General features: G+C 35.5%; 3 protein-coding genes across 3 annotated transcripts; 2 read left to right on the top strand and 1 right to left on the bottom strand.

The window, feature by feature from the left end:
- Positions 1-6,973: 6,973 nt before the first annotated feature.
- Positions 6,974-8,797, top strand: LOC125876238 (anthocyanidin 3-O-glucosyltransferase 6-like). Its single transcript, XM_049557371.1, has one exon. The coding sequence runs from the start codon at positions 7,086-7,088 to the stop codon at positions 8,541-8,543; it is 1,458 nt and encodes a 485-aa protein (XP_049413328.1). The 5' UTR covers positions 6,974-7,085; the 3' UTR covers positions 8,544-8,797.
- Positions 8,798-9,101: 304 nt separating this feature from the next.
- On the bottom strand, positions 9,102-10,923 carry LOC125876236 (UDP-glucose flavonoid 3-O-glucosyltransferase 6-like). Its single transcript, XM_049557363.1, has one exon. It carries the CDS (start codon positions 10,892-10,894, stop codon positions 9,434-9,436), a length of 1,461 nt encoding a protein of 486 aa, XP_049413320.1. The 5' UTR covers positions 10,895-10,923; the 3' UTR covers positions 9,102-9,433.
- A 384-nt stretch (positions 10,924-11,307) lies between these two features.
- LOC125876260 (UDP-glycosyltransferase 71E1-like) lies at positions 11,308-13,056 on the top strand. The gene is made up of 2 exons (XM_049557393.1): positions 11,308-12,355; positions 12,620-13,056. The coding sequence occupies exons 1-2, from the start codon at positions 11,308-11,310 to the stop codon at positions 13,039-13,041; spliced, it is 1,470 nt and encodes a 489-aa protein (XP_049413350.1). The 3' UTR covers positions 13,042-13,056.
- Positions 13,057-14,562: the final 1,506 nt, after the last annotated feature.

The following is a 14,562-nucleotide window of genomic DNA, read 5'->3' as shown; positions in this document are numbered from 1 at the left end:
CATGCTATATTTCTTTCACTTTGAGTGTTTTTTTTTTTTCCTTTTTGATTATGTGATTGTGAAATTATGTGAGTTTTCTGTTAGATTTTAAGTTGTTAGTAACAGAAGGATGAAACCTGCCAATTTTGTGAAACTTTAAGGATGTTATTTGTTTACATGAATACTTTAAGGATGTACATTAGGTTTTGAGGATAGTATAGGGATGTTTTTGGCCAAAAACTCCCCCAACAATCCTAGCAGCCCACTACTTTCAACAGAAACCTGGCCCAACCCATTTTCAATACCAAAGAAACCCATCAACAAAGCCATTCTCCAACAACAATACAACACCGTACTCAACCCATTCCAACGATACAATACAGTACACCCACCCCTACGTGTTCTTCTTCACGCGTACAACCCAGAAGAAACCCAAAAACTCCAGCAAACCAGACGACTCCACCCCTGCACATTGCATTCTTCTTTTTCACGTGAAAACCAAAATCCAGTGAGCAAATCGCGTTGCAAACCCGAAAATCTCGTCCAACTACCCTGCAGAACCCATACCCTAGCAGCCTCAACATCAATCACTTCATCCCTTTTCCCCCTTTTCGCGAAATTCAGCTTTTTTCCATTCCCTTTACTATTGCTTCAAAAATAGCAGAAGAAATTCAAATTTTTGTTTGAATTTTCCAACAAATTTCCCCCTAAATCGCTCAATTCCCCCCTATAAATAACCATCTACGCTCAAGTGAATGGGAAGTTTTTTTTTTTGGAGTTTGAGTTTTCGGCAAATAGTCATTTTACACTTTAGAATTTCATATTTAGTCCGTTGATTCTAAATTCCGAAAAGGTAGTCGCTCTAATTCTGCCCAGATTTCTTATTTGTTGTTCGTATTGGGATTTTCGGTGGAAGAATAGCTGTTCTCAAGCCCGTTGTTGTCCTAGTCGCTGCCCGGAGAAAGGTAAATGCTCCTGTCGCGATAACATCATCAGTTTTATCTCTTTTTTCAATGTGACGTTTTCGATATCAGAAAGTCTTTATTATGTGGTTGTTTGTCGTTAGATGCTACTTGGTTGGTGATAATAATGTGATACATGTGTTCTTGGGCGATGTTATGGCTCAGTCTAACTATCGAACTACAAATTTCGCCATTTTGCAGTTAGTATCGTTGCTTCTTATTCTTTGCTTGGATCTGTTGCGTTATTTATTTGCTTATCTGGATGTGGTGAAATCTCTGTCATCTTTTGTTTTCGTTGTCTTCGAGCTTCATTCATTTTTCTACTCTTGGTGTCATTTGTTTTCCAAAACGAAGAGGGAATCTTAAAGTTAGTTAATATAGAAGTTGAAGTTTGTTTCATCTATTGTTGGTTAGCCATAGCAGTTTGTTTCCCTATTTGACAACTTCTTGATTGTCCTACTGCTTAGTATGTTGTGTATGAGTCGAGTATAAACCTCCTTTTTGTTTAGACTTTGGTCGAAAGATGTCTACTATTTACAGTTTTAAATGTGAAATCCATAGAGTATTAAAGTAGCGTATACGCCTTTCCACGGTCCTGTCTTGGCCCTTATGAGGTTTGTGTTAATTTCCTTCATATGTGTTTTATCCTCTCTTGAGTCTTGTGTTAGTGTTCTGTTAATTATTAGTGGGTTGTTTAACTCCGAGATGCATACTAAAATATGATGGGATCTCTTATTGTGTTATTGCATTAAATCATCAATGTTTTTCGTTGATACATTATAAGTACGTATTACCCATCAAGTTGCAAAGTATTTGAATCCTTGTTTTTTCACTAAAATTAGGAGTAGCCTTTCTTTTTCCTTTATCATAAGTGATCCTATTTGCCATGTGAATTTAATTATTGTATATTTGATTGGTTAAGTCACATGTTTGTCCCTTTAAATTGCTATGTTAGGTAAAGAAATCACTATTATCGTACCTATTTGTGATGCACATGATCTTCATCTTTCATCTTTAATAAGTCTCGATAGGTTGCAAACATATAAGTATTAGTTCAATGTTGCAATGAGTTGTGCCCCCTTTATTTTTTTTAAAAAAAAAATTTATCTTTGATTTCCATATGTTAATGATGAAGTTTGGGGTTGATGTTTTGAGTTCACTATCACATGTCAATTTACTCATCCTTGCTTCATTTGTGGTTATTTTATTCAATTCTCCTTTAATTACAAGTTGGATTGCCTATTAATTTAGAAGCTTTCTTGGTAGTTTGTTGATTTCTTAAAAATGAATTGTGAATATTAAGAGCCATATCTAGATACACTAAAATGATAGTTTTCCACCATAGCTTTCATGCCCTTTGTGCAATTTTGTTTAGCAATTAATTCATGTAGTTCACTGTTGACTTTTCTTTACATCATTTAGTTAATATTATATTATATATTCATCTAGTTAAGAAGCTTTCTATAATGGTCTATCCTATTCCTAATTAATTGTCACAATTATCTCTCCTTTTGGATACAATATCAACACCTTTTGCCTAGAAGCATATTAGTTCGTAATTATGTTCTTATTTCATAGAATAATGTGTTTATCTTCGTCCCAAGTTAATCATTTGATCATGCTATGTTTATTTCCTTTCAACTATATTTATCCTGAAAGCTTTCCTTTTCCTCTTCATTAGTATCTTTGGTTACTGGAAAGTGTAACATTGCTTCATTTTAATTTGGAATGATGTCTTCTGCCTCACTCATAACTAAGTGATCTTGTTTTCAACTATTTCCAATTTTTATTCCTTCTAAGTTGTTGTTAACCTCTACTTTTATTAGACTTTTACCAGGCCTTCTATTGATTTTCCTCCTAAGATGTGTTAGTTTGTGCCCTTAATTGATTGTGATTTGGTTAAGTATGCAGTATGATGTTGGACAAATTTGGGTTTCATTAAAGTATTAGCTCTTTGACAGAAATGGGGTCTAGATTTTCCTCCTAAGATGTGTTAGTTTGTGCCCTTAATTGATTGTGATTTGGTTAAGTATGCAGTATGATGTTGGACAAATTTGGGTTTCATTAAAGTATTAGCTCTTTGACAGAAATGGGGTCTAGATTGGTTTGTGATTATCAAGTGCATGAATTGATTATTCTTGGGTTCTTTAATGAGCATATATATTTCTTTAATTTATTAGGGGATTGTTCAATTACTCATTCGTTTCTATTTTTATTATGGCGCGCACCCATTTGGACGCTTTTTCCTTCCTCTTTTGCAATTCGAAATGAGCCACGAAGGCCCGAAATTCTTTTATCGAGTCAGCCAACCTTGAGAAATCAAAGAAAAAGTCATTAGAGTTGACGTACAGATCCCGGAAAGCAGAAAATGGGTTGTATACATCCGATATACACTGATATACATCATATGTATACAAAAACGGGAATTGGATTAAAACCCAAAAATTCCAGCGAAATTGGCCCAAAAGGAGGCCCAAATTCAATCCCTTACTCTTTAATTATTTAATTGTGATTATTTATTATTTGTTGTTTAACTTTAACTTTATAATTGCTAATTAACTTAATGAATTCCCCAAAAGATGAGTTATTTTCTTTGTGTTGGTTTAATTTTAATATATTTCATGTTTTTGTGTTCATTTATTTTATTAATCAAGTATATTGGTCAATATTTTATTAAGTTAAACATTTGGTCCTTAAAAGAGATGTTCTTTAATGCTTTTCATTTAATCACATTTTATTCACTTTAAAATTATTATTTTTTAAAAAGTTAAAGTATTTTTCTCAAATAAACTTTAAAAATGTTAGTCAAAACCTTTTCAATCAATTAAAAAAATATATATATACTTACTTAGTCATTTTCTCAAAAATAGTTAGTCAATTAATTTAAAATGATTTTCCTGCTTTAATTTATCAAATTGGTTTAAATTATTATTTCAAAATGAATTAAATAAATTCTAATTAATCTAGTTTTATTAATATTCTAATCACTTGCATTTCAAGTCAAATGTTTCATTTTGGATCTCTTTCTCTAAAAAAATAAAATAATGAAATAAAATGTGTCATTTATTTGACTATTTTTCTCAAAGTTAACCAAATATTGTAAATTATTATTCTTATGTTAAATCATTTTTTCTAAAAAATACTCAAAATATATTTTAGTCAAGTCGCAGGTCAACCGCATGTAATTAGCGGACACTTCGAATGCTTAAATCCTTCTCGAAGTGTAAATTGAACCCCGAACCCTCTTTGATATTTTCAAATGATTTTTTCAGTTTAAATCTTTGAAAATGATAAGTTTTCTAAATTTCTTTAAAAAATTAAGTGGCGATTCTTTTCTAAGTATTTTTCTTAAATTGTTTTATACTTAGAACATTTCAAAAAGTGATTTTTTCTATAGATAGGAAAATTACGGCATTACAATAAGCATACTTAAAAGAAATATTGTGCGGAAGCATAAGACATGAGATAAACTGAAAAAATGGGGAATACCCATATACTGTCTGAATATATGAAAAGTGAGAGTTTAACAACAACTGAAAAGTCAAACTCAAATACTAAAGTTGAAACTAACTATGTCTGAAATAGCCTCTAACTGACTAGAAATGTTGGGACATGCCCCCGCTAAATCGAGCAAAAACTAGAACTAAAACTAAAAGCAAAGGAAACATGTATGTTGTCCTCAAGAAATGAGGACTCACCACTGATGCTGTTGAACTGGAGAACGGGAACCGATCTATGCGTGATCTGGAGGCTGAGGGCCTGAACCTACATCACGAGAAGATGTAGCGCAGAGTGTGCATCAGTGCTTGAAAGGTACTGAGCATGCAGGATAGAATAAAGCTGAACAAAGCATATATTTGAGCAATGATAAGAGATAAGCATGATACTAAACTGAGAATACTGAACGTGAAATGACTGAATGCAATGACCAAGTTTATAACATGTTGATACTAAAATTTAACTGTAATTGATAACATGGTCTATGCAATAGAATTTGACCGTAAGGGAGCTTCTAATAACCGACATAAAACTACATGAGATAAATATGGAGTCTGATGTATACGCCCCATCGAGAGGATCCAATATACCCTACTAGAGGTATAGAGACATGACTGGCGTGATCACTAAAATGTAATTCCCACAGAGAGAACTTGTAAACCTACAAGTGCACGTAGTTCTGGGACTTGAGGGTGACTCACCCTAGTTCACTCGGTATTAAGCTACTCCCAATTGATTTTGTAATTAACAATTTATGATAGAATTTCTGTAATACTGGATAGCTCAAAATACTGACATGTTGACTGAAAATGCAACATTAATGTACTAATAATGAAACATTCAAATCTGAGACATGTATATCTGTAATAACTGACCTAGCATGTGTAATTCATGAACTAAAAAAGCTACATAGCTAGGGTTCTGAATTTATGAAATAATCTACACAAAACGATACTAAAATCATGACAATCTGATTTGGATTATTCTAACAGCTAAAACCCAACAATTTCTAATATTCAAGAAACCCTAGGTCTAGATGATATTAAGGGCATCAAGATTCTGACTGAAATCTAGGGACCTAATGGATGAAAGGAACCACTAGTGAAATCCCACATACCTAGTGATGAATTTTACGGAGAAATATTTCGATTTCGGGGCTAGAACTGATGAAAATTTGCTGCGTTTTTGACCTAGGGCTGCTCAACTTTCTCCTCTATTTTGCTCTAAGTTTCGCTTGATTATGGTGAATAATTGATTAGGTTAGATTCTAATTAGTTTACTAGGCTAAAACTGGCCAAAACCACGTAGTTTAGGGATTAAGCGACGTAGTTTAGGGGTCCAACGCATAGGAAAAAGACCAAAAGACCCCTGACTTAAAAGATGTCGGGACCAATCGACAGTCCGTGGACTGACCCACGGTCTGTGCTGGTCAACTGTCGACGGGGTTCTAGGACTAGAATCTAGGGTCTCGATCCACAGACCAGGACCATGGTCCGTGGGTCCGGTTGTGGGTCATGCCTTAGAAACTTTTGTCTGAGGGTCTGACCTAAGGCCCTGGACCACGGACCGTGGTCTGACCTACGGTCCGTAGGACCTGGCGTAGGTCTGGACTTAGAATAATTTTCTAGGCCTTTTCTGGGAGGGGCTGCAGGTGGTGAACCACGGACCGTGGGTCACCCTACGGTCCATGGATGGCAACCGTGGGTTGCACCTGCAACTTCTGAAAATCTGTTGGTTGGTCTGTTTTCGAATAAGGGGTGTTACAAAAGATAAATAGTGATACTGGTCATTGAAGCATGTCACATCAACGTGTTTATTTCCAGCTTTATATATATATATTATACTAAAAATAGTTTTCTAACAATACTTGTCAAGTTTGGAAATCAAGAGATAATTTATCTTTTAATGTCTATTTTAACTTGGTATTAATTACTATTCAATATCTAATACATTTTTCAAAGCATTAAATTTAATATATTCAAAGGTTAATATAGTAATATCACCACCATTGTTTATTATTTTTTAAGGTATGTGTCAAATTAACAGTAGACAACTATTGTAGTATAGAGGGAGTATGTCTGGGGGCCTAAAGCCAAATTTCATTAAGAGACCTTATACTTTTAGTTGACATATATAAATTGAATAATTATAATATACTCATTATAATCCTACAAGTGAGGTATGAGAGGTAGGATATATGTGGACATCATGAAGTAAGAATGTATTTCTCTACACATTTTTCTAATGAAGGAGTAAGAGAATTTATAGAGGAAGGGAGAAATGGCACTTGTCCAAACTATTACATGCAAAATGCCACCGTGAGACAAGTGTCAAGAAGAGGACAAGTGGTAAAATAATGGCATATACTACACTGTCAACTTTACCATTTTTCCAACAAATACTTCTTAATTAATTTTGGTTAATCTTTTGAAATAAAAACATTTTGCTAACAGAAATGACCGTGTTCAAAAGTTGAGGAATGTTTCCTAACTTAAAAAAACCATAGGGAGGTTTTGTATAATTATCCTATGTACAAATTTATATGTGAACAACCTTCACCCACCTATTTTCTTTCATTCATTCCTCACACATTGTAGTACAAATATAAATTTCAAAATTCCCCTCTACTCTCTCAAATACAGAGAAATGGAGACCAAAGCAGAGCTTGTTTTCATTCCATCGCCGGGATTGGGTCACGTCGCCTCCGCTGTCGAATTCGTCAAACTCGTTCTTGCTACAAATGAACGACTATGCATTTCTCTTCTCATCATGAAACATCCTGCCGATTTTGGTGTTCAATCTTATCTCCAATCACTCCCGTCTCTGTCCCGCTTGCGCTTTATTGATGTTTCAATAGACCCAAAACTAGTTGTTGAACTTTTGTCTAACAAGGACAGATTCTTATACGATTTCATTGATGGTCATAAACAGAAGGTAAGTGAATTTGTTACTAACAACATTACTAGTAATAATTCCAGTTCTTCCCAATTTGGCTCTACTCGGCTTGCTGGCTTTGTTCTTGACATGTTCTGCATTTCCATGATTGATGTAGCAAATGATTTTTGTGTTCCTAGTTACATTTTCTTTACTTCTGCTGCTGCTTTTCTTGCATTGTCCTTTCATTTTGAAGCTCTGAGGAGTACCTCCAAGTTTGATTATTCTGAGTCTAATGAAGAATTGTCGATTCTCGGATTTAAAAATCCGTATCCTGCTAAAGTTTTACCTAAGCCAGCTAAAGCAATTACACCAAGCTCGAGTTTGTACTACGATGGAATTCGTCGTTTCAGAGAGACGAAAGGTATTGTTATCAATACCTTTGCGGAGCTTGAACCTTTTGCTCTTCAGTCATTGTCTGATGCTAAAATTGCTCCTCCGGTTTATCCGATTCATGCTGTATTCAATTCAGATGATAATGACAAAAAACAGGAAACAGAAAGTATTGTGGAGTGGTTAGATGATCAACCAAACTCATCTGTAGTGTTCTTGTGCTTTGGAACCATGGGAAGTTTTGAACCTGAGCAGGTAAAGGAGATAGCAATTGCGTTAGAGCGTAGTGGGCACCGGTTCTTGTGGTCTTTACGAAGGCCTCCACCAAAGGGGAAAATAGAGATGCCAAGCAATTATGACAATTCGGAGGAAGTGCTGCCTGAAGGGTTCTTGGAGAGGACAAAAGGAATTGGGAAAGTGGTAGGATGGGCGCCACAAGTGACTGTACTTTCACATCCTGCGGTGGGGGTATTCGTGTCACATTGTGGATGGAATTCGGCAATGGAGAGTGTGTGTTGTGGGGTGCCTATTGCTGCTTGGCCCTTGTATGCTGAACAACATATGAATGCGTTTTTGTTGGTTAAGGAATTGGGATTGGCAGTGGAGATTCGGATGGACTATGTCAAGGACTTCGAGGGGAAAAATCCAGTTGATATAGTTAGTGCTGAGGAAATTGAAGGCGCCATACAGAAGCTTATGGCGAATGGTGAAGAGAATGAAGTGAGGAAAAGAGTGAAGGAAATGCGAGAGAAGAGCAGAAAAGCCATGGAAGAAGGCGGATCATCTTATACCTCTTTACGACTTCTGATCGAGGATTTCATCAGCAACATTTCCTGAAGATTTTCCGCAAAAAGATCTTCACCAATGACAGGTTTTTCACTGGATACTCAGAACAAAACTTTTAAATACATTATGATCAAGGGCACAAAAGTTTTCTATGTTGATGTTTGTTGTTGTTGCATATTTATAGTGTGCTTAATGAGTTAAAGTTAGTATTGGCAGTTCATGCCTTACAATCTGTGATGGCCAGTCAAAAGATATTTTCGTTGATCATAATTTTTCAAATACTTTGTAAATATTTGAATTGTTAACTATTGTGGCTTACAATATTTTCTAAATGTATAAAAATTTTATTTCAAAAATATTAGAAATTTTATGTCTAAATCACACACCAAACATTAATTAGTTTGACCCTCGTACTCCGAATCAAGCCAGATAAAATAAAATAGAGAGAGTATATGGTAACATGAATTCATAAACCTTGATGTATGAAGTTTTTCGTGTGTCATGGTCCATTGTGAGGCATGGAACTTGAGTTCCACATCAATATTGCAATGTACTGATGTGGGGTTTATATAGTCTTAGGCTATTTCGCCTCTCATCTCAATAGCAAGCTTTTGGGTGTGGTTCTCATTATTATTTAAGTATAAATGATAGTAATAGAATCACCCACCAACCTCACAAGGATGGTGAGTGTGGAGCCATCAGGACGATATCGACTATTGTAAGATCTATGGAACTTAAGTGTGTGTATGTTTTAACCCAGTTTGCTTAAGCGCTTGCCTCACGTCCACGCGTTTTAATACAGTATACTTCCACTAAAAATTTCACACGAAAATTACATTACTAAAATGAGAATGCAGTGGTCTGAGTCTCGAAGACCCAATCAAATTGTAGAAGAAAATTTATTGTTTTCCAGTAGTCATATCACGGTTTAAGATTGTTTCTCAATTAGTGATATCCATCACCTGTTCGATAAAATATCCAACAGAGTTGTAGGAAGATCCACCTTCTTTGAGCGTCAATCTGCTCTTCTCCTTCATGTCTTTCACTTTCAACCTTATTTCATTTTCAGGTTCCATCAGCTGCTTTATTGCTTTCTCTATCTCCTCTGCCTTTACTATAACGTTCGATTCAGTCCCTCTGAGATCCTTCCTATAATCCATCTTAATCTCCACTGCTATCTCTAAATCCTTCACCAATTGAAATGCATTCGCTTGCTGCTCCGAATATATTGGCCAAGTTGCCAGTGGTACTCCGAACCAAATGCTCTCTAAAGTCGAATTCCACCCACAGTGTGACACAAAGCCTCCTACAGCATCATGACTCAAGATAGCCACCTGGGGTGCCCATCCTATCACCTTCCCAATCGCTTCCGTTCTTTGCAAGAACCCCTCAGGCAATACATCTTCTGGATCATCATAAGCAGCTGGAAAAAATGTATCTTTAGCCAAAGGCTTCTTTAGGGACCACAAGAATCGACATCCGCTCTTCTCCAAAGCATATGCAATTTCCTTTATTTGCTCCTCGTTGAAACTTCCTAAGCTTCCAAAGCAGAGGTACATTACTGATGAATCGGGTTGATCATCTAACCAGTTGATTATAGTTTGATGTTGAGAAGAATCTTGATTGTTACCGTGATCGTTATCAAGGTTTAGCAAGGGTCCGACTGGGTATACAAGTGGGATTTTCTCATCGATGGAGAGGGATTTGACAGCATGAGATTCAAATTCGGAGAAAGTGTTGACTAGAATAGCTTTAGCTTCTCGAAGCCTTTTAGAAAGATCAAGGTACATTGTGGAACCACCATCCTTGTCAAAGGCTATAGATGGCAAACATTTAGCTGGAAATGGGTTTCCATACGTTGTCACCGAAAGCTCTGCTTCTGGATCATCCTTGTATTCTGTCACGTCTTGGTTAAAATCATCCCTGAGAGTCTGCAAATGAAGCTGAAGACCAAGCATGGCAGCACCAGACGTGTAGAAAACATAAGTCGGGAGGCCAAATTCATTTGCCACGTCTATCATTGCTGTACACATCATGTCAATAACAAGGCCCGCAAGACGATTTGATCCTGAATTCAAGATTTCAATCACAGAATTTCTGACTTGAGGCTTATGACTGGATAAAAATGTGATGAAAGTTGTGTTTGTGATTGACTGTAAGATGGACTCATATTGAGGGAGTTCAATGAACTTCATTTGAGAGTTGTAGTTTGGATTTGTCGAGACTGATTCAATATAGGAGCTGAGCTTGTTGTCAGAAGGCAGCTTGATTACGAGGACTGTAATGACGAGATGTTCATCTCTAGCTATTAGAACCTTTGCCATCTCAAGTGTGGGTACTAGGTGGCCCATACCAGGAACAGGAATGAAAACCAACTCTGTTTTCTTGTTTACTGGCTCCATGTTTTGTTGCTTGTATGAAATTTGTTATGGCTCATAACTGGAAGCTTGATTTGTCTCATTTTATAAGATGCTGATTTAAAAAACATGTTAGTGTTAGGTGAGTGAAGACCAATAGACTTGGGGAGCAAGAGTTAATGGTAAATGATGTCATTGCCTTGGCTGCCAAGTGCCAACTTACAATTAATTACAATAGACTAGCAGGGTGGCTTTTGGGTGAAGCCTTTAGCCCCTCATTTTCTTGGGGGTCCCACATTCCATCAATAAGTTGCATAGTACATACAGTAGTAATTAGTTTTCAATTTGTTTGCTAGTTCAAAAAAAGTAAAAAGATTTTCTCAAGTGTTTGTTTTTTGTCATATTTCACATTGCATTTGCTCCTCCAAATATCCCAAGAAGCCAACAAAGGGATGCAAATGAGTGAAATCAAGAACGTAGAGTTGGTCATCATACCATCTCCTGGATTGGGTCATCTGGTACCCGCAGTGGAGATGGCAAAACTCCTTATAGCTAGAGAGAAACACCTCTCCATCACTGTCCTGGTCATGAACATGAACCTCGACTCGAACCTCAAACCTTACCTCCGATCACTTTCCTCAAATGCTAATTGCAGCTCATCAAGATTGAAATTCATAAACCTCCCTCGTGACGAATCCGCTTTGCTACTCCTCAACAACAATACCTTCTTTTCTGGGTTCATTGAAAGCCATAAACCTCAGGTCAGACATGTTGTAGCTCAAATTCTGCAATCAAAAACAGCCACACTATCCGGTTTTGTGGTAGACATGATGTGTACCACAATGATAGATGTGGCCAATGAATTTGGTGTTCCAACTTATGTTTTCTACACGACTAGTGCAGCCATACTTGGCCTTCACTTTCATATGCAGAGCCTAAGAGATGATTTTAACACGGATGTTACCGATTATAACGATGACCCTGAATCAGAACTCCATGTACCTTCGTATTTAAATTCATTTCCGGCAAAATGTTTGCCGTTGATATTCTTGGACAAGGAAGGTGGTTCCACTATGTTCCTTGATATTTCCAAAAGGTATCGAGAAACCAGAGGAATCTTGGTGAACACATTTCAGGAGCTGGAAGCTCATGCTATGATATCTCTCTCTCTGGATGAGAAAATCCCAACCGTTTATCCAATAGGACCATTGCTGTACCTCAACAGTGGCATTAGTGATAAGGAAGAATCGTCTCACGACGAAATTATCAAATGGTTAGATAGGCAAAATTCATCCTCTGTAGTGTTCCTCTGCTTTGGAAGCTCGGGAAGTTTCAACAAGGATCAAGTGAAGGAAATTGCGCAGGCTCTAAAGGACAGCGAGTTCCTGTTCTTGTGGTCTATAAGGAAGCCGCCACCAAAAGACTCATGGTATCCAAGCGAGTACGAGAACCTGGAAGATGTATTGCCGGAGGGGTTCTTGCAAAAAACAAAAGGGATTGGAATCAGTGGCGGATCCAGGATTTAGAGTCTGTGGGTGTCAAATAGACTTATCGATTAAATTAATTTTATATTTGATTAAATAAAAATTGTGCCAGTGCCCCACAACATCAGTCTTCTAAAGTTGCCCTCCTACCATGGCACCACAAGACAATTTTGTTCTGTGGGTGGCACGCTTTATATTTATATAAATATTATATATATATACTTATGTATATATAGAGTTTCCGTCGAAGTTCGGGGGTGGCGTGGCACCCCAAACCTCTGCATAGATCCGCCACTGATTGGAATGGTGATAGGATGGGCACCCCAAGCAGAAATTTTGTCTCATCATGCCGTGGGTGGATTTGTGTCGCACTGTGGTTGGAATTCAATTTTGGAGAGTATTTGGTTCGGTGTGCCAATGGCAACATGGCCAATGTATTCAGAGCAGCAAGCAAATGCATTTCAATTGGTAAAGGATTTGTGTATGGCAGCGGATATTAAGATGGATTATAAGATAAAGGGGAGCAACACAGATGTTATAAAAGCGGAGGAGATAGAGAAAGCAATAAGGCATTTGATGGATCCTGAAAATGGAATAAGGTTGAAAGTGAAAGACATGAAGGAGAAGAGCATATTGGCGCTAAAGGAAGGTGGTTCTTCCTACAACTCTGTTGGGCATTTTATCGAGCAGGTTACGGGCAATAACTGAATAATGAGCACTTCATTTTCCCTTTCCACTTTGCTTCCTTTATTATGTTGTGTTGTATTGTATTGTACTGCTTTCATAAATATATTGTTTAAATAGATTGTATCATTCTCCCTGTTACATAAATGATAAATCTACAAGAAAAATAAGATATAGTGTAGAGCTACTATAAAAAAGTAGGATAATAAAACATGAAATATAATTATTAATAATAAATAAAGACAAAATGAAAAGAAAATATTAAGGTGAGATGCAATCACACCAAATCGGTCGTTACATAAAATGGTCTTTTTATCGTTATCTAATGATGAATTTAAACGGTATGATACAATAGAATTTATAAAACAATCAAAACAAATATTATATTTAAACTAACAATACAACAGGTAACAACCATCCAAACAAGGTGTTCGAATTGCCTTTTTACTTGATTCTTTCGGTTCAACTTTAGCACAATATCTCATACAATAAAGGATAAAATTACCTATATACACCCTCTCTCTTTTTCATAATTCCCATAATTCCCTACCAGTTCTAAAAATTTTCAAAATCCCTTATTTTACTCCCAAACCCCCAAATGTTGGATACATAAATCCTAACTTCCAAAACCAACATTTATCCCTTCTTTATTTCACTTCACAAATCTCTCCTTATTTTAGTCACAGAATCTTGGTACTTATTTTCTCATTTGTGTTTGAAATTCAAAATCAATCTCTTTTAAGTAGGTTAAGGATATTTTTAGACAAAAAAGTTTAAAGGATATTTATGAATTTTTTACCTATTTTTTAAAATACTCCAAAATATATAATAAAATAAAATATGCACTAAAACGTAAATTAGAAAGAAAAAAAGTAGTAGTAATTGTTATTATTTGGTAATAATTAATATATTATTTGTAGAAGTTCTTGCCTTTTTTGTTGTATTTTCTTTTTATTTTGTGTTTTTCCTTTTCTTTTTTTTGGTTTAGTAGTTGTTTTGTTTTTCTATTATTTCCAAATCATTGTTGGGTTTGGTATTTGTATTTGGTTTCTTTATTTTTGGTTAGTAAAACTCACCTCGGATGTTTGATTGAAAGAAAGAATATAATATTTGTAAATTTATCATAATTTGATTTGGTTATGGAATCTAAAAACTAATCATTCATTGAAACTGATTAGGATTCTTGTATTATTATTTAATCTTCTCATTGTCTCATAATAATATTAGTTTCAATTTCACCAAAAATTCATACAGTCTAATATTTTCCTCTTTTTTCTGGTGTTTTTCATAATCAAATTTCTTTAATGGTTTGTGTTTGTTCATGTATCTAATTGATAATTTAATTCTTATTTATTGTGATACATTTTAGATACACTTTATTTCAGTTTACATACATTCTTCTTTCACAACCTTATTGTATCAGATACATTATTATTAACTACAAAATGATACATTATGTAAGTTATACATATCTTTCAAGGTAAACAATATAATACTTATCAATTTAAATGAGATACATAAATAGTAATGTATCATGCACTAATT

The sequence above is a fragment of the Solanum stenotomum genome, chromosome 9 (genome assembly GCF_019186545.1).
Source record: "Solanum stenotomum isolate F172 chromosome 9, ASM1918654v1, whole genome shotgun sequence".
NCBI classification, from domain to species: Eukaryota; Viridiplantae; Streptophyta; class Magnoliopsida; order Solanales; family Solanaceae; genus Solanum; species Solanum stenotomum.
The sequence above is the reverse complement of the archived record's forward strand: the minus strand, read 5'-3'. Positions and strand labels throughout refer to the sequence as shown.